Source organism: Amphiprion ocellaris, chromosome 10, assembly GCF_022539595.1.
Source record: "Amphiprion ocellaris isolate individual 3 ecotype Okinawa chromosome 10, ASM2253959v1, whole genome shotgun sequence".
NCBI lineage: Eukaryota > Metazoa > Chordata > Actinopteri > Pomacentridae > Amphiprion > Amphiprion ocellaris.
The window spans coordinates 16,485,323-16,511,177 of NC_072775.1; the positions used below are offsets into that span (position 1 = coordinate 16,485,323).

General features: G+C 39.4%; 2 protein-coding genes across 4 annotated transcripts in view; both read right to left on the minus strand.

The window, feature by feature from the left end:
* Positions 1-1,453: 1,453 nt before the first annotated feature.
* On the minus strand, positions 1,454-8,625 carry kif2c (kinesin family member 2C). 3 transcript variants are annotated; one of them, XM_023269554.3, is made up of 23 exons: positions 8,552-8,625; positions 8,279-8,349; positions 8,083-8,177; positions 7,788-7,889; positions 7,285-7,333; positions 7,153-7,203; positions 6,354-6,500; positions 6,079-6,198; positions 5,814-5,911; positions 5,622-5,717; positions 5,473-5,527; positions 5,206-5,368; positions 4,805-4,895; positions 4,655-4,718; positions 4,364-4,455; positions 4,119-4,261; positions 3,559-3,772; positions 2,638-2,748; positions 2,438-2,505; positions 2,236-2,314; positions 2,067-2,147; positions 1,868-1,961; positions 1,454-1,638 (listed from the first exon to the last, which is right to left on the minus strand). In XM_023269554.3, exons 2-23 carry the CDS (start codon positions 8,337-8,339, stop codon positions 1,577-1,579), a joined length of 2,136 nt encoding a protein of 711 aa, XP_023125322.1. In that variant the 5' UTR covers positions 8,340-8,349; positions 8,552-8,625; the 3' UTR covers positions 1,454-1,576. The 3 variants fall into 3 exon arrangements, with proteins under 3 accessions (XP_023125322.1, XP_023125323.1, XP_054870018.1); XM_023269555.3 differs by lacking the exon at positions 8,552-8,625 and having other exon boundaries at positions 7,162-7,203; positions 8,279-8,545; XM_055014043.1 differs by lacking the exons at positions 7,153-7,203; positions 8,552-8,625 and having other exon boundaries at positions 8,279-8,545.
* Positions 8,626-23,550: 14,925 nt separating this feature from the next.
* The window catches only part of ptch2 (patched 2), a 29,892-nt gene continuing 27,587 nt past the window's right edge, over positions 23,551-25,855 (minus strand). Inside the window, exon 23 of the mRNA XM_023269551.3 lies at positions 23,551-25,831. Within this exon, the coding sequence (XP_023125319.2) occupies positions 25,797-25,831 (35 nt within the window). The 3' untranslated portion in view covers positions 23,551-25,796. The remainder of the gene's footprint in view (positions 25,832-25,855) is intronic.

Below are 25,855 nucleotides of genomic sequence, written 5' to 3' on the forward strand. Positions count from 1 at the left end.
ACATTTACTTACCGAACTATTAGTCCTTTCAGTGTCTGCTGGTAGAATCAGCCGAAGGTAGAAAACTGGTTAAAACAAGCCAACGGGCAGGAAAACTGTCTGTGGAAAATGTTGTGCTGCCCCACCGATAAATAAACCAACAGTTATTATATCAGAATTAATCCAAAAGAGGAGAGCAGAGTCTCTGCTGTCTCCTCCATAGGACCTGTCAATCATTCCAGTCCGGACTGTCGATCAAGTAGTCCCGCCCCCTGGCTTCGCAAAACTTCAACGCACTATAAAAAAATAAATATTGATTTATTTTAAGATCCGCCACCTGATCTCTCATTTTGACCATGAAAACTCACGAAAAAAAATGTATGTACAGTCTATGCACCATACTGTTTGGCTCCACACTTGCTGATGACCACTTCCGGTCTCAGAAAATGAAAAAACGGACCTTTTTTCGTTTCTGTCTCTTACTGATTTTACTTTCTTGTTATTCTAAATATAAAATGAAAATCAAAGCATTTAAAAAAAAATCGTATATCCCTTTTTGATCATGAAAAGGAAAAACGCCTTGTATTTCAATTTTAATTTTTGTATTTTAAAAAGAAAATCAAATAACCACTCGTTTTTTGTTTTTCAATACCCGTTTCAGAACGGAAAATCCAATTACCAGATCCGTACACGGACCGTAAAGACTCAAATTTAAGAATTGTATTTAAAAATTACATTTCGACTACAAAGCATGAAAATGAATTCATTAGACAAACTGAATTTGAATCACATACCGTGTATTACTCAACTTTAGTAATTGTTCTTAAAAAATGAGCACGGAGTTGCAGTTAATTTCTCTTCCTAAATTCCATGAATGTGTCAAAAGTAGTGAATTTGAATTACAAGAACAGAATTTTAGTTCTGAAAAATTAACTGAAAACTGAATTCAATTTCAAATTATGGAATTTTCAATTTATTTAAAATTGTTCAAATTGAGCATTTCAATGTTAGTTTCTAGTGGCCATAGCCAAATCAAATATTCATACATGTACCTAATTGTCCCACCCCCCCAAAAACAATACAGAACTAGTGTAGCAGTGACAAAACAAACAAAAAACACTTTGATAAACAGAGACCTTTAAAATCTGAGCGTACCTGTATTTTCACCACTATATCGTTACCCTCTTTCAGTGCCGTTGGGAAATGCAATCACCTCATGTTCCACTGGTTTACAACCTAAATGGTTATTATAGAGCTTACTGCCAACATAATTCTTTGAAGCAGATGTATTCTCCATCCAATTTGTCCCTGAAACTTACCCCCCATGATCAGATAGTTCAGTTAAATAGTCTGTCTGCATTACAGATGGAAGTCTTCCTACAGTCTAGTGCAGGCAAGAGCTCACCTCAGAAGTCAGATCCATAATGTGCTTAATTAATTTTAAAGTCATACAAGACTGATGACATTTATGTGATAGTGTTCATACATTTTATTTAATAACAGAGTGATCAAAACAATAAAACCGAAGAAACAGACTTGAAACAGACAAGACTTTCAATAAATGGTTTGCTCTTCTGGGTGGGTTTTTGGGCCGGTTTCAGTGGTTCAGTCTCGCCATTCGCTCCTGATCCACAGCAGACTGCAAAGCCAGAACTGTGTCTGCGGACACACAGATTTTGGTTCTTAATGTCTAGTTGGACACTAATTTAAAATTCTGACAGAAAGATGTTTTTGGTTAACAATCAGGTCTTTCAAAAATGCAAACGCTCCATTATCTTGAAGGATGTCTTTAAACAGAAGCTGTGCATTACTCAACAACAATCTAAAAAGGTTAAATTAGATGAAGTATACTACTAAACCCTCAATTACAGTAGCGGTTTGTACAAACCCAGTAACTTCCGGGAATGATCCATCAGGTCAGGAAGCCCTGCCTCAATGTTGTACGAGATTTGGTCCATTGCATTTACAAGTTCACCGGCCCTCTTGAGAACAAATGTTTTGAAAAAGGTGTGAGAATTTATGAAACAACTTTTTAAAAATGGAATCAAGACTTTTATACAATACAAGAAAAGTTAAGAAAATTCTACCTTGAGCTCTGAATAAACTTTCTCCTCCAGTTCTGCCACCTGAGATATGGCATCATACACACTGGTATCCACAACAGATTCCTACACCACAAAAAAAGTGATAAACCAATACTTCAATAATTTCATACAGGATCTAATGTTCAGTAATTTTGATTGATGCTGTGCTTACCTCCTCTGACGAGCTATTTATTGGCTCTTGTGCCTTTGGGGCTCTGCTCCCTTTGGAATGGCCATTCAGCTCCTTCACTCTGCCAAACAGTGGAAAATATTTCAAGTTTTATTGTCACAGACAAAATATAAAAATAAAACGTCAGCATTTTACAGAAAGAGAAATCTAAATATTTGCCATCAAGTAAAAGCTTCATGTGTACCTGTCAGCATAACGTAGTGTGTTCATTGTATATTCACATGATGCCATGCCTGGAGACACCATGGCAATCTGTGGAAGGAGGAGGGAAAATTTGCACTCTTGCTTGCTTAGCGTGCATCAGCATCATCCACTATAATTCAATCAGATCACACTACACCATATGCCACACCGAGAAGCGTAAAATTTGGCGTTTTAACGTACCATGCAGGTCCTAGACTTCTCTCCAATGAAGGAATCCCTGAGGACTTTGGTCAAAGTGCTCATCCGGAAAGGAATGTGATCACTGTTCATTCCCAGTGAACGGATACACTCCTACAGGACATAAGAGTGGACACATGGGCATGTTTGGGGTGATTTCAACATCTTCACAGCTTAAAAAAAAAAAAAGACAATCTTTTCCGAGTTTCTAAATGTAATCCTAGGCTGCGAAACCAGATACATAAAGTCTGTGGCATGTATGGCAACCCATTTCATAGAGACAAGAACACCAAATCAAAAGGTCCAAATGGCATAAAAATGCATCACATATTCGTTTTTTTCAGTTGGAACACTGAGAAAAGTTTGATCACTGCATCCAAGTGCAAGCACAACTTTCAAAGCCACAAAAGATATTCAGTCGTATCTTTCAAAGTTTTCAACATTCATTGTCTCTAAACAGCGTATGACATGTAGTAGGCCCACTGCTGTTGAATGATTACCAAATTAGTACAAAAAGACCATGACCAAGATATGAAAACAAAACAGTCTCTTAATTGCTTTTTTTTTTTTTTTTTTTTTATAAAGTAGTACAGTCATATGCAATACTGAGCCAACACTTGTGAACTAAGGGTTTTTCAATAAAAAATGTTGATTTGTAATCATCCATTTTGGAATCTCAAATTCCGGACCAAAATTCTTCAAGTTTTAGACAACTTTATACCATTCAATCCCTGCAGATGCTGCATGTGCACATGGTTTGTTAAGTTTGATCATTCTCCTTTACAGATTCAATTTAGAGAGCCGAGACTACTTTGTCAGCGCGCTAGCCTTGATGCATGACAGATAGTGGACTATTTGCATCTTTGCAGCCACTGACAGTTATTTATCGATTGTCTGCATGCCTCCACATCAGCCATAGTCTACCTTCAGAGCAAGAAGGCTGCGGTTGATTTCGGCGGTCTCAACCAAAGTGCTGCGGTCATTGCTGCTGACATCCGTGCCGCGCTCATTGCCAGCCAAATCGACCAGCGAAAATTTGCCGTGTAGCGTGGATGCGCGGTCATTGCACCGTAGAACAATCTGGAGGATTGCATGGGAGCGAGAGGAGTTGGCATTTGCCGAGGTCTGACCTGATGTCCTGGAGAGACAGTAAAATAGTAAACAACAGAAAATATGACTCAGAAACAGTAAAAAGAAACTGAAGTAAGAAAATCTATCCGATTCCTAAATGTTCTAGTACACTGTATATCTTTATAACTGCTAACAGTTTTAAACATTAACATTATTTTGTTAAACAAGTAACACATGGTGTGTTGGAATAAAACCAAGAAAGTACTTAAGGATTTTAGTTTTGGGTTGCCTTGTTAAAATAATTGATGATCAATACATTTTAGTGCCCTTTGAGTCAGCACATTGTTCAGAGAGAGCAAATAAAACTCAAATGTTAAAGAGACATGTACAGTAAGATTGCAGCTCATAAGTACCTGCATGCGCTGCCCATCTCTATCATCTTGATGACATCTTCTGCCGTCGACACGTAGATCTCCTCCAGGCCTACCACCTGGACCTGCTGCCGGTCATCCTCCAAAACACGGAGCTTGGCTTTCTTATTCAGCAGGTCATATACCTTAATTTTAAAAAGTCTATTTTATTATTAAGATAACTTAAATTATCGGAGTATTCAGTCAAGTGTTTCCAAATGTATTCACAGAGAAAAATTCTTTCTTACCTTGCCATTGTAAATCTCAAAGAAGCTGACGTATGCAGACAGTTCCAGATGAGCATATCTCCGATGATTTAGGTAGGTGAAAACATCCTGGGCTAGAATGGAAAGACTCAGAAATTAATCTAAAAAGAAGCTGTCATGTAAAAGGCCAGTTTCAAAAAACAAATAAATTTTCTGTGGTTTAAAAGGCACAACAAGAGGTCTCAAATTTAAGCAAATATAAATTATGCACATAAACAAAAATTGCTTTTGATTGATTCCCACTTAGACATCTGGGGATGATTGTGGTTGTACCTGCTAAGGCATAGATGCCTTTAGCGCTGTTCTGCTGCCTCCCTGTGAAATCACCTCCCATTGTCTAGAAAGAAAGTACAAAAATAAATTCTACAATTTCAAAGATTGAGCTTCAAGACAATTCGGTCCTTACAGTGAGCAGATACTTACATGAGTCTTACCACTTCCAGTCTGGCCATAGGCAAAGCATGTGGCCATCCCACCTTCAAAAATGGACTGCACCAAAGGTTTGGCTGTGAACCTGAAGAAAAAAAACAATAAAAGAAGAATAGTAACATGTATGTAAAGTACACCTTCAGTTTCCAACTCTGAACTGAACAATATTCCAGAAATAATAATGAAAACTTTGCTATACAGATTATTAATGGCTTCAGGGAAATAAAACATTACAAGATGACTAATTGGGAGCTTTTAAGTTATATTCATGGGGTACTATGAGAGGAAAATCAGAGTAAGAAATCTAATCAAGCTTGTACACACTCTATGTTATGGAGAAAACCTACAACCAGACCCAATTTTATGCCTAATAAAACATGAAATGTGGAAATTACTTGTAAACCAGTTCATTGGTGGCAGTCTCATCAAAGGAGTAGTCAAAGTGGAAGACTTGGTTGTCCAAGTACTTGGTGAGGTCCACCTTGTGTTTGGGTTCATGGACCAGTAATGCACCTTTTCCAGGTATAGTCACCACATCGATCTCCTTCTTATTAACCTCTGGAATACACAAAAATGTCAAAGTCAGAGCAACGGTGAGTTGTATTTTCATGAATTACTCAGGTGATACTGTATAGTGCATGTATACAGCATTTTGAACGCACCTTGCTTGTTGAGTGGCCGCTTACGAACACACACACAAATCCTGTGAGGCTCAATCTGTAAAATTAGAAGATGTGCAAAAGAGGGAGTGAGCAACAAACTACACAACACAGCTTCAGACCTGGCACATGGTTCCCGAGTCTGAACTTACCAGGTCACTAGCTGACACAGGGGTTATTTCCAAGGTCTCTCTGAACTCCTGGATCATTTCATAGAACTTCTGGTTTGGTCGAGAAGCCTCTCCAAACTAAGGAAACAAAAACAATATAAATAAAATATGACAATTAACTTTTTTCTTGATTAAAAGAAGGGAAAGATAAAAACAGCACAATAGAAAAATAACCTTTCCCCTCTTGGTCTGCACATCGGGGGGCTTTACAAGACAAGACAGCCTTTTGTTGCCTTTGTTGTTTTCTTGGGGAGCCACAGATTTTCTTCGACCTGAAGTACAAATAAATAATGCACATCTCTTTATTCAATGGTTCAAAACATTAGATATTAATACACGCACCAATATGTAGAGCGCCTACAGTGTCTATAAGATACATCTTTAGATTGAAAAACCCAGTGGATTCATGTAATATATTGATGCAACTTTGGTTACTGACCTTTGTTTGCAGATGAAGGTACTCTCTCAGGTTCATCATTTTCTTTTATGCTGTCACGGACTATCGGCAACAATGGTGCCAGTTTAGAATCATTCTTTCTGCGCTGCTGATTAGGAATGGCTGAATATAAAAGGAGAATGCAGCGAGTTTGTAAAAATGACACATATTTCAAAAATACTAAACAAAGTAAGTAGTAGAAGGACTACATTACACAGGTAAAATGCCTAATAGTTGATATTATATTTCAAACATGTTATTGCAAGATTATTCCCAACCAGAGTTTGTGAGGACTAATGATGGGGGGAGATCAGGCTGGGCTGCCTCTGAGTTTGCCATCGTAGACTCTGTGCTTCGGACTGGCACTGAAACAGGGGCTGGGACCTGGAACAAGCACGTCTGCCGGGCCTGAGACCGAGTGGCAACTGAAAGTAAGACAAATTAAAATCAAACAGTTATAAACACGAGTGTCTGTGTTCTAAAGTGACTACTGTATGTATTGGTAACATTAATCTTTCTGATATTAAATGTGATTTAAACCTGGGTACAGCCACCGTACCAGGCTGTAGTCTGCCAGATCAGTGCCAAAAGACAAAACACACCTTTCAAGAGATCCCAAGTGGCAGAGCAGTGAATTGCAGTGATTAACACCAGCGTAGTAAAATTAAAACTCAAGCGCGGCAGGAAGTTAAATATTTGATTACGTTTGACTATAAAAATGAACCTGACAGAACGCTTCAGTCAGTTCCAAGAAAAAATAAAAGGAGCGCATTATCTGAGCAGGGTTCATTTTCTCTTAAATGAATAAACCATTCCAGTAAAAATGTGGTATCTAATTTACCAGTGATGACACTCAGCACTCCTTTTGTCTTTCCTTTCTCACAGTGGGAAATACCAACACCAAAATGCTGATTTGCAGCCCTGTGTCACGTCTATGCAGATAATGTCGTGAGTATAATTAGGTCCAAGCCTCGCAGGATTGTGGTGATTCGCACTTTCCCCCTGATCCCTTATAACAACCGGAGTGATCAGAAAATATGGCTTATTTGCTTCAGAGAGAAAAGAGAACATGCATGCCTTGCCGACCTGACTCTTCAGCCTTTGCGGCAGCTGTAGACGGAGTAGTGGCTTTTGGAGGGAAACAATATATTAGGAGACTATAATGAACATAGCAAACTCAAAGACCAGTAGTCCACTTTATGCACTTACACGAGATAGGGCCAGGAATTCTGGATGAACGCAGTCGCCCTTCATACTTCTACAGAAGAGGTAAACAGAAAGAATATGAGAAATAGCTTAATTGATCAGTCATGTAGGTGCTTTATGTGAAGCCAGGTGTGGTTGTGCGTAATGTTATGGCAGCGTCACTCTGCATACATCTACATTACTCAAAGGAAACTGGCCTAAAGCTTTAGGTTTCCTAATCCAAAGGATCAGCAAAAATACATGTTTTCATAATGTCTGATATATTACAGCTCAAAGTCTGTGCTGAATTCACAGGGTGGCAGGGTAATAATCTCTAACATTCACTTTAAATAAACATTCCTCTGCCTAATATTGAGAACATGAGTGAACCTGATTGTAAGGTGACTACACAAGGAAACAGGTCAGGTTAGTCTACTTATGACTGTGAGATTAAGTGAAAATGCTCCACCTGTTGACTAACAGCAAGGTGCCCCGTTTCCTTGTCAAGTGAAAATATCTTCTCTCACCTTGTCTGCAGCAGGTGTGGGCAGGCCAATAGCTGTGTTGGTGACAGCGTTTATATGGTCCAAGAGCTCTGGATTGAGTGTACATAACTCACTCACTTCAACCTAAAAACACAAACACACCCAAGGAAGAGGAGAAACGCAGCACTCTTAACTTAGATCAAATGGCTACTTCCTTGAAGCCTGTTTAATTGTACCGGATATTTCAAACGGTTGTCATAATGGACGTTAGTAGATGACTGGATTTTATTGTCACATATGTTACAAACGTCTTTTCTGTGTTTATGAACTTACTCACCTCCTTCCCTCGGCACATTTTCCTCTCATACCACTCCGCCATAACGGTGGACTTGACGGTATCAACGGATTTCACCGTGGCCAAATGCACACGACCTGGTTCACACACAAACAAATAGCAAAACAGAGTCAAGCTGACGACGAATCGTTAATATTTTCACAGTTGAGAAATAGAATAAAAAACAAAACGAACTCACCATCACTGCGACTTATCTGTACAGAAAGTCCAACAAGAAGTCTGGACAGGTTACTCTCCATTTTGTCACAACTGTACGGAAGAAATCCAAAAGCAACTCTAGCGGATTAAAAAGCTAACTCGCTAATTAGCAAATATGTTGATGTCGCTGTAAAGCTTTAGCCGCCGTTCGTCGATAAATTAACAAATATATAATCAAATTGCCATTGTACAGGTCTTTTTGTTTGTTTACTCCTCTATTCTGTCACTGACTGAAGGGAAAAATCAAACTTACCAACGTGCCAAACTCAACAGCGCCCAAGATTTGAACTGGCGTTATTTCCGAGTGTCTATGAATCTGATTCGTCCTCGTCTTATGATGCGGAGCGTTCTTCTTCTACGGCTATATTAGGAAAATCCAAATTGGGCTCATTCCGCCACCGCCTGAATTAGTTTGGAACAACAGTCAACTAACTGTCCAGCCCCTGAAAGCTCTGTAATGACCCATCAGAAATGATTTTCAAATGCCATTTTGTGACATTACGTTCTAGCATTACAATGCTGCATTTCAAATTAAGAAAACTCTCACTTCAACACACCACTCTGATCTTATCCTGACTAATATGCAGAATGCAAAAACACAACTGAGGTCATAGTAAAAAAAAAAAAAATAATGCAGGAATAAGAAATCACACCGGTCTCAGTATAGTTATTACACTTCCTACAATATATTTGATCATCTATGACAATGCAATTTCTCATGCTTATGATTCAGAAGAAATAGTAGTGACGAAAAGATTAGCTTACATGTAAATAATGTCCTTTTTTTGGTGGGAAAATTTACCTGTATGAAATATGTTGAGGTACACAGTTTTTAGATCAGAGGAGCTATACAAAAACATTATTAAAAATCCAAAAATAGACTGGAAATTTGCATGACAAATGTAAGATAACATTAAAAAGCATGTAACTTTCAATAGCAGTCCAGTTTTCATTTTTTAATGTTTTTTTTTTTCACTTGAAACAATACATTTTGTACACATAAATACAAATATTTCCTTTATTATTTAATAGATGCCTTTAATTTGATTCACTTAGTGAAGAGAAAAAGAAGTTTTGGCTCAGTCATGTTACATAGATTTGCTTCTTAAATAAGAGAAAATATGTCTAATTATTAATCTATCTAAAATTAAGACCAGATTTTCTCTTTCTGTTTTTGTTTTTTTTTTCATAATTTTTTCCAAACCCTGTGATAGACTGGTGACCTGTCCAGGGTGTCCCCTGCCTTCACCCTAAGTCAGCTGGGATAGACTCCAGCCAGCGGTGTATAAATAATGGATGGATAATGGATTTTTTTACAAAGTATGTTGAGTTTTTTTCTTTTCTTTTCTTTTTTTTGGTATATTTATTCAAAATTACACTGTTTGTGACACCCCTCTCGCTGCTGTTATCATGTCTCATGCCTCAAGTAGGCATCCAAACCATGGATGTGAAACGCCTGACTGTGATTTTAGTCAGCCAAAGGTTTCTGTCTGATTTATCAATGTCATGACACCACAGGCCACTTCCAGTATTGCATATTCGGATATGTCAATCTGTGGCTTCAGACTTCTGATCATACCAGATATTTATTCCCATTTTCCACTAAATGCTGATCTATTTAGCCTACTGCATGTCATCCATGTGACCACAGGATTCCTGTGTTTGTCCACATGCTCCGTCTCTTCCCACACCCACTGCAAACCCCCATGACATCAACAATCAGGGACAGCTGGAGAATGACCCATAATGCAGTTCAGGCTTGCCTTCAGCGTGGGAGGCTTCCCATTTTTCCTCTTTTCTTTATGCCCCCCAGCCTCCTCTCGACGTGCCCACACCCTCTCAGCCTCCAAACCTCCTAACTATACACAAGCTCAACTAATGTACACACATTCCCCGCAAGCAAACGCTGACACATGACAAATCAAAGGTCTAATAAACAGCTTGTGCTGAACAATTTTCCCCCCACCGCCAAAGGATGAAAAATAAACAAATCCCTGTCGGTTGGCCGTCCAGGCCATTTGGTAGGTCTGTCTGTCGATGACTGGGTGGCCCAGGGCTGCTTGGTGTGAGGCCTGGGATGGAGCCACAACTGTTTCCTGTGGGCAGCCCAACCCCCAGAACCTCTCCACAACTGGCTTAGTGGGTGGTATTCCCCTCCTCCTTCTTTTCCTCTCATCCCCCAAACTCCAACACCCTCCTCCCCTCTCTCCCTCAAACCCTCCTCCCCATTCAGTGTTCTCCATTCCAAGCACTCCTTGTCCCCCCTTTTCCTCCCCTGAGTCAGTCAGTCAGTCAGTCAGTCAGTCAGTCAGTCAGTCAGTCAGTCAGTCCATCTATTCTCACAGCATTAGTCCTGAGCTCAACACTTCCCCAGTTGACTTGAGCAGATTGAGTAAGCTACAAAAAATGTTAAACTTCTGTCTACTGCATTCAAAAAAGAAAAAAAAAAATCTTGCCTGTGTGTTTACTTGGTCCTGTCTGCGGGTTTTTTTTTTTTTTTTGTCTTGTATGACACATAATGACATTATTTAAAGTAACAGCACATAGGCACTCAGTATACTCCCATCATTTGCTTCAAGTTGTAAAATACTATCATGAGGAGTGACTTTTGCATTCAAAGCACTGGATTGTTGCAAATAACATATAAACACCAAGCTTTTCTCTGGTGTTATCAAATTTCTACCCTCACCCAGGTTTTTAGCATAGTTTATTCCACCTTTGTATATATTTTTGAAATCATATCCAATTGAATCTGGGAGTAAAAAATCAAACCTTCTGTTTTAAATTACAGACAACAAAGCGAAACATGAAATACAACGATAGCTTTATTGGTTTCAAGTCAATCGTTTAAGCGTTTCCATGTGTATATCTGTCTCAAATCTGAGCAGAGTTCTGGTGGTCTTTATCTCATCACAGACTCTTACATAAAGGCGAGGTCTATAAAAGAAAATATTGTTCGTGTTTTGAATATCAGTTAACATGCAAATTTATTAATTTGTGCTACATTCTTGTGTTTCATTCGATGGTGGGAGATAAGTAAATACTTTTACTCAGGCACTCTACTTAAGATCAGTTTTGACATACTAGTACTTGTTATATTGTTTCTCCATCACTGCATTTATCTGACAGCATTAGGTACTTTTAAGACAAACATTTTTTCACAGTGGATACAGTATCCAGCTTAAACCAGTGGTGGTTTCCAACTTTTAAATTGTGGCATGTTACAAAATGCAATATGTAGTCAGCGGTCCTATTTCAGATGTCTATAAGCTGTTAACAGCTCCGCCAAACGCTCATTTTACCCTCTATACTCACATGGTTTCATTTCAATAAATGTTCAAGTGAGCCAATATGTCACCAAAAATCAAAGATTAGAGAAAAAGTTCAAAAACTGAAAACAGACATCGTTCCTCTTTCATTACTCATTTCACAAGACTTTAAACTTATCTGCTGACCTTTTGTATAAAACTATTTTAAAAAGTGGTTCAGTGGCTGCTGACACTCCGATGCCTCAGTATGAATAATCTAATGATGTCTTATATCAGTCACAGGCAGCAAACTAGCACTTTTATTTTAATAGTCTACCTACATATTAATTCTGACATTTTTGTGCTTTTACTGATGTAGGATTTTTAATGCAAGACTTTTACTTGTATTGCAGTTTTTGTTTTTTGCTGTGTTGGAGCTTTTACTGAAGTAAAAGATCTGAATATTTCTTTCACCACTGGTTCCATTACTATATCATTCATACAGTAGTAGCAGCTGCTTTATACTTTGATAATTTATGTTGTTCAGAGTCTGCAGTCAAGACATGGAGATTTTGTATTTGACTTTGTAAACATATTGCATAGCCTTCCCACAATAACTCTCTCAGAACACTGATACCTTTGTCACATATGTTTGATCATATTGATTGAAGGACTCAAATATGGCTGAAAAATGCTTCACCAGATTGAAAAATGGCTTTTGTTTTAGTTCAAACCTTCTCATTTAAACATCCAGTAAGTCTCGATGGTCACCATACTGTGTGAAGACTGCAGTCAGTGAAAAGCAGCAGCATCGTGAGGTGCTGGTTTCTCATTCTGGATGGTTGGTAGCGGCGTTAGTTGATTTGAGGAAGGAGGGCGTCTTGTATCTGCTGGCCTTGAGTCTGTTTAACTGTTCCCCTTTTCCCATCTGTCCAAAAGCATATTTTCTCAGTGTAAAGAAAATTGGCAGAGGCCATAGCTCTGTTCCCCCTATACAGACTAAATAAACACACATGCATACAGTACGTGAGCTGAGCACACTTACAAACCACCCAGGAAGGCTGACAGACGAGGAGAGGAGCAGCGAGAGGAACAAAGAAGAGGAAAAGGAGAAAGTGAAGAGGAGTGTAGAACTGCTGGATCCTGGTTCTTTCTTTCTATGGTTTAAATGGGAGGAAATGTTTTGTAATCATTTGCCGAAACTGGAATTACTGAGCCAATTTTAGATCTTAAGAGTAGCATTTAGGGTCCCTTTTGACAAGGTGAAGCTAAAGTATGTCATTTTGGCTCAACTCCTAAATACACAGTAGACCTTTGGATTACAGCCTCATAATAATGCCGGAATGAAAAAAAATACAGTCTTCATTCAAGTTCTGTGAAGTTTTACCCAATGGTTTACATTTTTTATGAAAAAATTGATATCTCACCTCTGTAATATTATTCTATCTTCTCAGTCTGACCCAAATGTATGGAATCTGTGCTGCAATACATTATATGTCCAGCAGAGTGCAGTACAGCTGCAAACACATATTACAACATGCAGTCTGTTAAATCTGACTGTGGTCCTGCATGTAAGAGCAGTAACAAGACTCATGAGCCAATATTAGACCACGGCGTTTTCCCTTTCAAGTGCACTTTTCTATAGTGTAAGTCTGATTTATTGTTTCATAGCTGAACTTAGTGTGCCTCCGGTGCAGCTACAGCAGGGATTTCAAACTTCTCCAGCCAAGGAGCTAAAACTGAGCAAATACTGAGTGAGGCTGGAACATTCTCTCATTAAAGCATATTAGTATTCTTGGCATGTGGGGATCCACTGAAACATGCCAGTGACCCATTTTGGTTGCCGGCCCATCATTTTAGAAAGGCTGCCATATAGACTAAGCTCACTCTTCAACCACATCATTTCAAGCTTCAGAATATTTGAGTAAACAATTTACTCACCTTTGAGCTCTGCCCCACTGACGTGGCTCCGTGCCATCGACCACCTTAAGTTTTCCCAGCTGGCAAATTTATTTGTTTCTTCAACTATAATTTTGTTGATTAGTTTGGTCTCTGTAGTAAAGAGTTGGTCAAACTGGAACACACAGTTGCACTTCAGGAACAGCTTGTTTGTGCACAGGTTGGTCTTATCTATAGTGTCAAAACATCCCTCTACAGATCAGTTTAACTGGTTTCATATGATGAGACTGTTGAGACTGAGATGAACAGAATCATTATAGTGAGAATAGAGAACTGAGTTTTTGTTAGTAGTTTGTTTGTGCATACCAGGCTGGCTAATGTTACAGTCTCAAGTGGAAACGGCTCATTCAGTGAATCAAAATGTGTCATTTTAAGGGTGCTACGTGTAAGTTTTTTATTTTGAAAGTCCAGGTACAGGTAACTAGCTACCTTGTCCCATCCTGTCTTGTGTCTGTCTACCTGCCAGATCACTGTTGTGATGGTCCTTGATGTCATTTAGGTGACTCCTAATGCAGATGGATTCCAGCTCCACCATCTTGGACTGCAGCAGTGGTCCTGCTCTCCAGAAGATGCGCTGCAAGCTGGAGGGCCGCTCTAACCCTAACCTACAGCAGGAGAAGAACTGGTTCATGTGCTGCTACGGCAAGTTCACTGAGCCTGCAGAGCACAAGAAGGATGCCTTAAACTACTCCTGTGTTGAGACAGCTGACCGCTGTCCAAGATGGTGGAGGTGGAGTTGGAGCGTTTCCAGGGGATGGGAGAGGAAGTAGAATGACATCAGGGACCGCCATGGCAGCAACCTAGCCCACCATCATCCATAAGATGTGATGGGCTGGAGCTGGCTAGTGAGCAGCACCTGAATGTTCAAAATTAGTCAGACTCACCAGATGTCGACTGCTAGTGGCTACTACTGTCCTCCTCTGCTTCCACTTTCTGTGTCTTACCATTTTCAAAATCCCCTTTACTACCGGAAACAACGACCTCCAAGCAGCAACACACCCAACTGAAAATTTCGACTGCTTTGGAAATTTTATTCCCAGTTCTCACTACCCTGCGTGATAATGTTTCACCACAACAATTCAATCCATCACTATTTTTAGGGAACATCAAAGCCACATACTTCATTTAGCCCTACCCGTGAATACTGTGATTGTTTTAAAGAAATACAAAAAAGCCTGAGCATTTTCCACTACAGCAGAATGATAGGATGTTTCAGCAGAGCGTTCCATACGAAGAAATGGTCTGGCAAAACAAGACTAGTCCAAAATGGAAAAAAGAAATCAATGACCTCCAACCCTATGTTTCACATGTCTATGAATAATTACAGGTTGTGTCAAAACAAAATTTACTCTTTCATTTTAACAAGAACTTCTGCAAAAAAAGCGCCGAAGATGAGATAAAAGTCTGAAAAACGAATTGACATGTATGTAGTAGAACAGTGTTTTTCTTTGTTCCGATCCCATTAGTCATCCAACAAGTCCTCCGATTTATCCAGTGACACTGTGGCGCAGGCTGGAAACAACTTTTAAAAAAGTGGCCAACTGTAAATGTAGCTAAAACGAGCCCCACCTTCCCCAGATGGTCTTTGCTTCTACAAACACACATACATTTGTATGAATCTCAAAAAACATGAATGTGAGTTTGGTCACATGGATCAAGTGACTGTTCCTTGACTCACTGTAAAGATCACACTCAGGGCAGTCATTCAACAGTAGTGGTGACTTAATAGTTTGGCCTCAGACTGAACAATTAGTTCCTGAAAAGGACTTTAGTTGGATGAATAATGGCTGGTAAAGCTGTTGCCAAGTTCAAAACCTGCCATATGACCAACCCTCATGTGTGGCCTCATGTAAGTTGCATAAATCACACTGTGGATTACGTCAATGCATCACTCTTTGTGAGTTTTAATAAATATATTATCAGTCATTTTGTAATTGAACATGTTATTTTTAAAAATAATAGACAATAATCAGTTGCAATAGTCTCAGGGTGTGTGTCTGTGTAGGTGTGACTGTAGGACACTTTTAAGCTCCATTTAGGACATTATGGTCCTGCCAGGTGTAGTATTGGAATACCATTAGTGCCACTGGTTTACACCCACAGCCTCACACGTGTTCAGCTGCGGAGTGCAATTCATGGTTCCTCTGTTTCTCCATTTGGTCAGTAACTAGTCCACAGGGCCACTCTGTCACTCACAATTTCCCTGTTGGTCTTCATCAGTTTCCACTGTAAAATACAGAGAGCAGAGAAAGTTCTACCACACAGCAAAAAGTAAGAAAGCAACACAAGTTTTTCAGCTTCAAACATAATGTAAACCTGTCCAGTGAAACTTTAGTGACAAAATAAAGTACATCTGAGCAAAGTTTTATCTATGACTGTGAAATAAGCCCATAAACTCTATTCTTAAAATTCAATCAGTTTCTTTATACGGACTGTAAAGATTGAAATACAGCAGGCCTGCATACAAGCTCTTTAAGGGAACACCAATCGAAACCACAAACCATGAATAGTGCAGAAATGTGTCAGTGTGCTTTTGAAATTAATCCTTAAAACCCACCAGTGTTTCTTTTTTTCCCCTCTTTTATGGGGCTCACCAGAGAAGTCATATGTTTGCTTGTATAGTGCAGGGTGCAACATGTGGACCCCAAAGTTCTCAAAGAAAAACTACACCTACAACCAGAGTTTTATGGCCTTGTGCAAAACCACAATGAAGGGATGAACTGCATACATTTCCATCATATCAGTCATTTATTTTTGTGTTTCACTGAATCCCAAAAATCTTAAAAGAAAGAACCTTGCCAGTGCAGTGAGATAGTTGTAAAAATATTTCTATTACAAAGTAGCTTGTTTCAAGAAAAACTGTTGATTCACTTTCCTTTGTTCTTGTGCAGCAATTAGCCCAAATCTGTCGTACAGATGCTGACAATATAAAGATACTGACACTAAATTCTACAAAAGTTAAGAACAAGTTGGCTTGTACTGTACTCAGGATGAAGTACTGCACTGGGAGATTATATCACTTGTTTTAAGAAAAGAAAATATGTTGTGTTCAGCAAAATGCAGAAATTATGTAATGAATGAAGATTTTTTTTCCAGTTGTTGAAATGACTCTACATGCAATAATAATATCTTAATGCTTAGAGTCAGCTCTCCCTCAAAGGATGTGAACCTCTGACTCGCTTAACTTGGATTAATTTCACCTACACTGATGATTTATCAAGCAAATGGCTCGTTTCGGTTGCATATTTTCTGGCAAACCTGCATGAGGCTCATTATAACTAATGTCTTGCTCGTTAAGAAAAGCAGCTACAGACTTTGGTTTGAAGCAAATAGAAGACTATAGTTAGCATAAACAAGAAAGCTGTACTGACTTAGAAGCTCAAATTTTATTAAAAAAAAATTACAGAAATTAAAGAAACCACATCTCTGGCCACACTGTGAGTTCTGGCGTGTGGTTGAGAAACACCACAGCAAACTGTGGTTTGTCATCAAAGACATCCCCAACATTAAAAACAAAAACTAACTTTTCTCTTTTTTCAAGGTTATAATTTATACTTGCATTAACATCGTCAGAATTCGTCCTTGTGATCATTTAAGGATGTTTGATTTTCTTCAAAGGCCCTGAGCTGATGTATTTAACTCCTTCAGTACAATAATAAGCTGCCTACACTGTAGTGCTAGTTTTATTGCTGGTGCACCCCAAATGTGTTAATGTCATTGTTTGCTTTTTCCATTGCACAGACAATGATTTGGCAGACCCCGAGAGCAGCGATATTGAAAAACCATGCTCATGCATGGTGTCAATTATAGTTTATCCTCTGGTTTGCCTAACTTTGTGTAGAGTAAGGCTCTGGCTTATTGCTCCCCAGCCTGCCCCAGTCCTCCTCCTCCTCCTCTCCTCTTCACCACATGAAATGGCTGTCTGTGCCAGCCTAGCGCTGAGCCTTCATTAGCTTTTACTACCCCACTTGGATGTGTTTAGCTTTGCTCTCATTCGCTCCCTCTCTGTGTGTCTGACTGTGTGTGTGTGTCTCACCCTCTGTATGTGTCTGTGTCTGCATATGTTTAATTACCAAGCCCCGCCCTCCCTTTGGAGTACCCCTCAATGCCATGCCACCATATCATTACACTGTGGCTGCAATTTAAACTTCAGTCACACATACGCACACACCAGCATACCCTGGCTGGCCTGCAAATTGTAAAGAGGAGACAGTGGGGCACTGTAGAGAGCTGCTGTAGCTCCTTTATTCTGGAGTTCTCAAATGGAAACACACGTACGAAGAAAGCGATGCAGAGAAAGAAGGAATCCATGAAAAACACAACAAAAATTGCAACGCCGCAGAGTACTACAGCACAGCGCATCATGACTGATCCACAGCTACGTCTGGTGTTCAAACTGTTATTGTTTGAACCAAACAAACCACTTATAAACACAAGGCCTCTGCCTTACGAGGCTCATATTTAGGCCCTTCTGTAAACAGCAAAGCACAGAATGAATCAATTAAAAGGGCATTACGCTGGTTCCTGTTTATTTAAAACATGTTTACACTATATGGGCCCTCCCGCCTGTCTGCATGATTGCCTGGAACTTCGTATTCCTCCTCCTCCTCCTGCCACCCCTCGACAGGCCCGGTCACGGCCAAGGTATACCAAATATACACACACACACACACACACACACACACAATCACATAGGGCATAGATTACAAACACATTTGTTATGCTGAAGACCGTTTTCAGTAAATATTGATGTCGTTCTTCCTCTGTTTCTGTGAGAGATGATTAGAAGAACTCAGTCGGAGCAACAATCTGCTGCAGTGTGCAATCACAGTGCAGGGACACACACACACACACACACACACAAATATATATATATATATACATGCAACAGCAACTCTGAAAGGAGCATTCTGTTACAGAGAGCAGGCTCAGAATGGTGAGTAACTAAGTAATTGAGAGCATGAATAGGTTTGAGGATTTGTCAAAAGATATGATGGAAAAATTTTGATGAGCAATTTTTTTCTTGGCACAACAATTAAAACCACAAATGGCTTGATCACAGTAAAATAAGTTGAGGTAAAGTGAATGATTGAATGAGTTACTGCATTTATTAACATCTGTGGCACTGCAAACATGCATATTTTTGAATTACTGCTGCAATGTGAAATCATAGTATCCTTACTTTATTGCTACAGAAAAAGGTCCATCCACCATCTATTATCTATACACTGCTTAATTATCATTAGGGTCATGGGGGAACTGGAGTCTATCCCAGCTGACTTAGGGTGAAGGCAGAAGACACCCTGGACAGGTCACCAGTCTGTCACAGGACTACACATAGAGACAAACAATCACACTCACATTCACACCTACAGACAATTAAGAATCACCAATTAACCTCAGCATGTTTTTGGACTGTGGGAGGAAGCCAGAGTACCTGGAGAAAACCACACATGCTCAGGGAGAACATGCAAACTTCATGCAGAAAGATCCTGGGAAGGCCGGGACATGAACCGGGGATCTTCTAGCTGCAAGGTGAAAGCGCAAATGTTACAAAATAAAATGTTGCAAATGTTGAGAGTGAGCTCACTTAAAGGGTTTAATTCAAATTTATAAAAATGGGAAAAAAAAATAGAAATAACATAATTAAGGGATAGAAATTATTGGTTAGTCATCATTTATTAACTTTTTTTCTCTAAGTAATATGCAAGGTCAGTACCACTTGCAAATTTGTGCATTAGCTGTGGTGCTAAAGCTGGGAAGTTAGCTTAGCTTATCAGAAAGACTTGAAATGGGGAATCATCCAACAAAAACTCTTTAGCAGACACATCTCAGTTCATGTGCAGCGATGCTTCTCAAACGAAACATGCATACACCTTAAAAAAAAGTATATGGGAAGTATTTGCACTGTATTGTGGCAGCAAGAGACTTATTCTTTTAAGACAAAGCATCGCTGTGGAGGTGAAGAGAAACAATCCCAATTCCCCAGATTTGTGTGGTATGTCACCCTGAAGTCTGCTTTCTCACTGGCTTTACAGCTAATTCCCCCATTCTTCTCTGCTGCGCTTAGTGCAAAAGTAGAAACACATACACCACCCCCTGCTACACACAGACACACATGCCAGTGCATGTTTTGCGCGCGCACACACACACGTACACACACACACACACGTACACACACACACACACACACACACACACACACACACACACACACACACACACATGCTTTTCTTTACTAATCAGCCCTATTGAATTCCAGCAACAATAGGCGCTCATCCTCGGGCCACCCAAGCAGTGCATACACACACACACACACACACACACACACACACACACACACACACACACACACACACACACACACACACACACACACACACACACACACTCACGTACATGCACACCAACGCCAGCATCACCAGATCATGAGTTCAGTCTTTTGCTCCTTCATTGTGTTTTCTCTTCCTTCACTGAGCTCACCTTCACACACAGGTCAGGAGTTGGCACTGCAAGATCGTGTTATCTGGACTGTCATCTTCTATCTGGGCCCACACACTGCACTCACACACCGACGGGAGGGAAAAAGCTGCTTGACTCACCCTTAGATCTGCTGTCCTTGTTTCACTGAGACACACATGTAGGAGAGTTCTGGGTTCTTGCTGTCTGTGACTTTATGATGCTACGATGAGAAGGAACTGTGTAAATGTGTCTGTGAGTGATGATCTGTCGGGGGAAGATTCAAAATAATACAAAGTGTTTTGCAAAATAAGAAACTAATCAACTGATCTCATCCTGCAGCCAACAAAACTGCTTACAATTATAGTCAAACGGTGTAATTAATTCTATTTCTTGGCTGAAGCACTTTAGAAATCATTGATGGAGGAGAATGTGCAACACTAATAGAAACACATTTCTATGTTGGACATCAGGGTATCATGTCTGTGTGTAGTAATCATGTTTTGGGGGGTGGGGGGTGTCCCACCCCCCACCTCTCTATCTCTACCCCTCTATCTCTACCTCTCTACCTCTACCCCTCTACTTCTATCCCTCTATCTCTACCTCTCTACTTCTTCTGTCCCTCTCAACCCGCTCGGCCAGCAGGCAGATGGGTCCCCCCACATTAGAGCCGGGTTCTGCTCGAGGTTTTTTTCCCTGTTAAAAGGGTGTTTTCCTTGCCACTGTTGCCTTTTGGCTTGCTCTGGGGGTCAGGCATATGGGTTCTGTAAAGCGTCTCGAGACAATTTGACTGTAATTGGCGCTATATAAATAAAATTGAATTGAATTGAATTGAATTTATTGTCACTTAGTGTCAAAAGAAAGAGAGACAAAAGTCACACATAGAAACTGATTAAACAGTCCTTTTTACATGATTGTCAGAAGTCAGAATCTAAAGCAAAGCAGCTCTTTCCACATCTATTTCATGAGGCAGGTGTGTAAGAGAGGGACTCCCACACTCTATATTAGTTGCAAAAATATACATTTTAGAAATTCAAAAGTCTTACACATAAACTGATACTGAAACTAAAACTACTTTAATATGATGGCCAGGTGTCAGAATCTAAAATATAACCACACCTGAGGAGCTCCTTGTATTTCTCAGTACAAGGTGGATGCTTAATGAGAAGTTCTTTGAGCAAAGGTTGGTCTTCTTGCTCACTACAAACATCCTTTTAACTCATAACCATTAAAACCTGAATATCCCCTTCACAAAACAATCATAAAAGAACATACAGTTCAACGGGTCGACCCCATATAGATGTAGTCTATAATTTTGTTCTTATCTGATACACCTCTTTATACACTTCTGGTGAAAATAAATACCACCAGTTATGCTGTTGCGCCTCTTCCTCATCCAACTTTTGTATGAATACTTCTTTTAAAAGGTCAGAGATCAGTTGAGGTTAATGTTAAGGTCACAGTTAGGATTAGCTATGCAGTACTCGTGGTTACAGTTAGGGTCCAGGAAGTTAATCAGAGTCAACGTAAAGATGTGGTACAGGGACTTAATGTTCACAGCGACACATGTAAGTACGGGATTTTGAGCACATCTTGTATTTGTCTCACTGTGTCAACCTGCGATTCTTGATTGGCAAAGACATGCTCATTAGGTACATGTCCAGTTTGATCACAGCTGTGAGTATTAATACTACCAAATGCATGCTGGGATATCCTTCTGCCCTGCCATGACCCAGTACTAGGCATGGTTTTTGTCTTCTTATTCTCATTAAATACATACACGCACGCTCACTGAGCAAATCTGTTCTCATTAATGTAAAACTACGACCCTTTCTTACAGCTTTGGGTTGTATGCAAGATTAAATAGGTGAATTATATGTTTAGTTTGTACTACACATCCAGTTATGAACATTATGTTGTACGTTTTCTTGTTTGTGTGTGTGAGAGAGTGTGTATGCGGTTTGGTTTGGATGTGGATGTGCATGACAGCAACTTCAAAAGACTGAGGTATCAGATTCAGACATGGGCTGCTTTGCCTGGGCTGACAAACGAGGAGCTGTTGTGTGGGAAGCGAAGGAATTTACAGCATCTACCTTTCATCTACACAGGTGGGCCTGTGTGTGTCTGTGTACGCAAGGAGGTGCGTGTGTGTGTCTGTGTGTGTGTGTGTTGTGTTTGAGATTTTAAGAATGTGTGGTGCACATAAGCAGAGGAATGATATTTGTGTGTGCGTGTGCGTGCATGTGTGTGCGTGTGCGTGCATGTGTGTGTGTGTGTGTGTGTGTGTGTGTGTGTGTGTGTGTGCAGTGGCAGAGATTTAGACAGACGAGTCACAACAATGATTCAGGCAGCCAGTGATCCCAGACACTTTCCAGGTGGTTCAACGCTCCAGTTCAGTGATTTTTAATGTGAAGTCACTGGTGGTGAAGTGGAGACATTTTCCACAGAACTGTACAGTCAGGGAACATGGATGCGGATTAAAAAATATGCACTTTAATTAACTAACAGGTATGTGAAGTCATTAAAGTCTGTAGGGCAAAACATTTGAAGGGATTATATCTGAAACCAGACTTCTGTGTCTTTCAGTAAGGTGTCGGGTGACTGACAGGAAGCAGGGTGTAATGTAACACTTGCTCAATATGAAAACACTCACCTCAGGCACAATGAAATAACAATAACACAGAAGTGATTCTTTTCTGCATTGAGTTTTCTGTCTTAATTATGTTCTATCTGAAACATTAATGCGAATAAGCATCTCTCAGGTCTATAAACCAGACTCAGTCATAGGAGCAGCGGTGTGGATGGAAATATTAGGTTTATCCTGATAGTGAAGGTAAAGGAAATGCCACAGGGTCATTAAAGTGTTAGGAAGCATGAACTCACTTTTACAATCTGGCTTTTGTTTGCATCTACCTTGTATAGAAAGCTTACATTTTGGCCTGAGAGTAACAAAAAGTAAGGAAGCTTTCAACTTCTGGCAAACATGAGTGTGTAAAGCAAGATGTCATGGAAAATTTAAAATATTTTCACTTCAAGAGTTCAGTTCCAGGTATGGCTGGAAACTAATGAGCTATGCACCTTAAGTAATGAGTTACATGTGAGTTAAAGTTCCTTGTTCAATTTTTTATTTATTAGTGGATTCATTTAGAGAGTGCTGATTTCAGAAATAGCATTTGTTAATGTAAATATATCTTTAATTAAATGGAATTAGAGCAATCTCATGTACTGTATCTGATAGAAGTCTGATGACCATTAAAATACATATTTTTTTGCACAAATAATAAGTTTGAGAGACCCTAGGCCCCAAAGTTATTATTTGAATGATCTAATTTCACTGTTTCTGTCAGATTGAAGTCAAAAATGTGCTAAAATGATGGGCATACTGTCCTCAAGCTTTTTGTTTGCCGCCTCAACAATGTATCCTGATACTGAAGTAGGTTCATTTAAGGAGCACCTTCAGTCAGCAAACACTGTCAGTTTGTAAGTTAGCTCATCTGCACTTCTGATAACACAACCGACCCCTTTATCTCTTCACAGGGTCACAAAGCAAACACACACTTGAAAAGGCCGGCAGAGACCAGAGAGCCACTTTTTCATTCAATTTATTTTGTTAGTTAAATTTCTATAGCAGGTGAGGGAACATAACGGTCACACAAGGGTTTTTTCTTGAGCATAGTTTTCAGAAGTCACAGTGTTTTAGACATGGACAAGAACATTTTTTTCAAAAAAAATGACAATGAAGAATGAAGGGCCAAGAGGAAACTTAAACACAAGGTGTAACAGTGACACATTCCTACACACCTTCTCCTTCATGGTCCTCCAACTGCCCCCTTTGCTCCACACACACGCACGCACGCACGCACGCACGCACACGCACACACACACACACACACACACACACACACACACACACACACACACACACACACACACACACACACACACACACACACACACACACACAAAAAAGGCCTCTGGTCTAAAGTGTTGTCAACCCCTCCCTCCCACGATACCTCCCGAAATCCCAAAATGCAAACAAAACAAAACAATAAAACCAAAGCAAACTCAGCAACAAATAGATATATTTATATATAATATATATTTACTCTTTAAAAATAGAACTTCAGTCTAGATACTAACATCTGTACAAACTACAAAAATAAAATTTTAATATAAATAATTTATATGGCATGACATTAACATTTTTTTGAAATAAACTACAAACCAATGCAGGAGCTCCCCCCTCAAACCCCCTCCCCTATAAACTCCTCACCTAATATCTGACAACACCTCCTGTCTGTCTACGATCTGATCAAACTGTAAATGGTGCTTTGCTCGTTTCGCTTAATTATTCACAACTGCAGTAGCTACTCGACTCTTCTTTCGTATTTACAAAAAAAAACAAAAAACAAAGCTGCCACTTAAAAAATGACATGAAAAAAAAAACATCTGCAAGTTTTTCCCTGCAATTTAACCTGGCAGTGACGAGACCAATACTGAACAACAACAACTGAAATTTTGTAAAGCAATAGAATTTTTTTTAAAAATCCTAGGAAAGAAAGGAAAGTGTAATGTGACATTTATGAGGTTTGTAGTGACGAGAAGAGTGAGAAACTAGAAGGTGAGTCAGAGGAGGATGAAGCATTAAAAGGACTAAAACCATCATGTAATATTTGCACAGGGTAACAACAACATGAGCATGTTACAACCCGAAAGCAGCCAGCAAAGAAAAACAAAGGTGAAAATAATAAAATAAGATAAAATAAAATTAAAATCATTCCCTTTGCATTGGATTTTTAGAATTCCCTTTCAAAAAATAATACAGGAAGGTGAATAACACTTTTTGTCAAGCACAAAATGACAAAAGTAAACATCACCTACTGTAGAGCTTACAAAAACTGCAGTAAATAAGGATATCACAGCTCCTTCAAGTAGTTTAAAACTGGAGAGGACGCTGGGACACCCCAGCACAGATTTAACATGAAATATGAATAAGATGTGACCAAGCCAGCTTGATGATTGACTGATCAACCGATTTCAGATGACAAACATAGGCCTACTGCTGCCTCTCGACAAACATTCTGTGTCTGAAACAGATAAAAACATACACCAAAGCGACTAATACTGAGCTCTGAATGCTGTGATAACAAGGAAAGGGGACATATTGAAGGCACGGCGGTTACTACTGTTAACAAAACAGCATGTACTGTGTAATTCTCTGTTTTTCTTTACAATGCACACTGGCAGAGGATGCATATGCAACAGAGAGTGTGTCAGATACAGAGCATCTCACAGTGTAATACTGTGAAAGTTATTCATAAAAGAGGGGGACGAGGGGGGTACTGCATTTTTAAGGCAAATTGCTTAAAATTATTTTGAAGTGTAGCAGCAAAAAAAAAGGACATAATACAAATAGAACACTGACCATGTATGTTCAATAGCCTAATATCTTAATAACATCTCACTTTTTCGTGAAAACATATAGCACATTTCTTATTCTATACAATGTGGGGGAAAACAAAATCAACCATCCCACATGAAAATAATCTTTTACATCTGAACTTTTACACAAGAGTATACCCAAGTTATACAGTACTCTTTTAAATAGCTTCCCTCTTTTTTAGTATTAAAATATATACTCATAGATTTATATAATTCTTAAAACAAGTCTTTTTTTTTTTTTACTTAATATGTCCTTGAAGCAAATCCTCTCTTTTTGTGTGTGAAGTCTATGTACAGGTGAGAGTTCAAATCGTGATGCGGACATCACATCAAGGTCTTCTGGGAGGTAACCAGAGACTCGAAGTGAGAGGGCACAGCATGTGGAAGAGTCTAGCAATCTTTGGATGCCTGGATCCTCAGCCCACCTGCAGCAGACAGAAGAAACACAA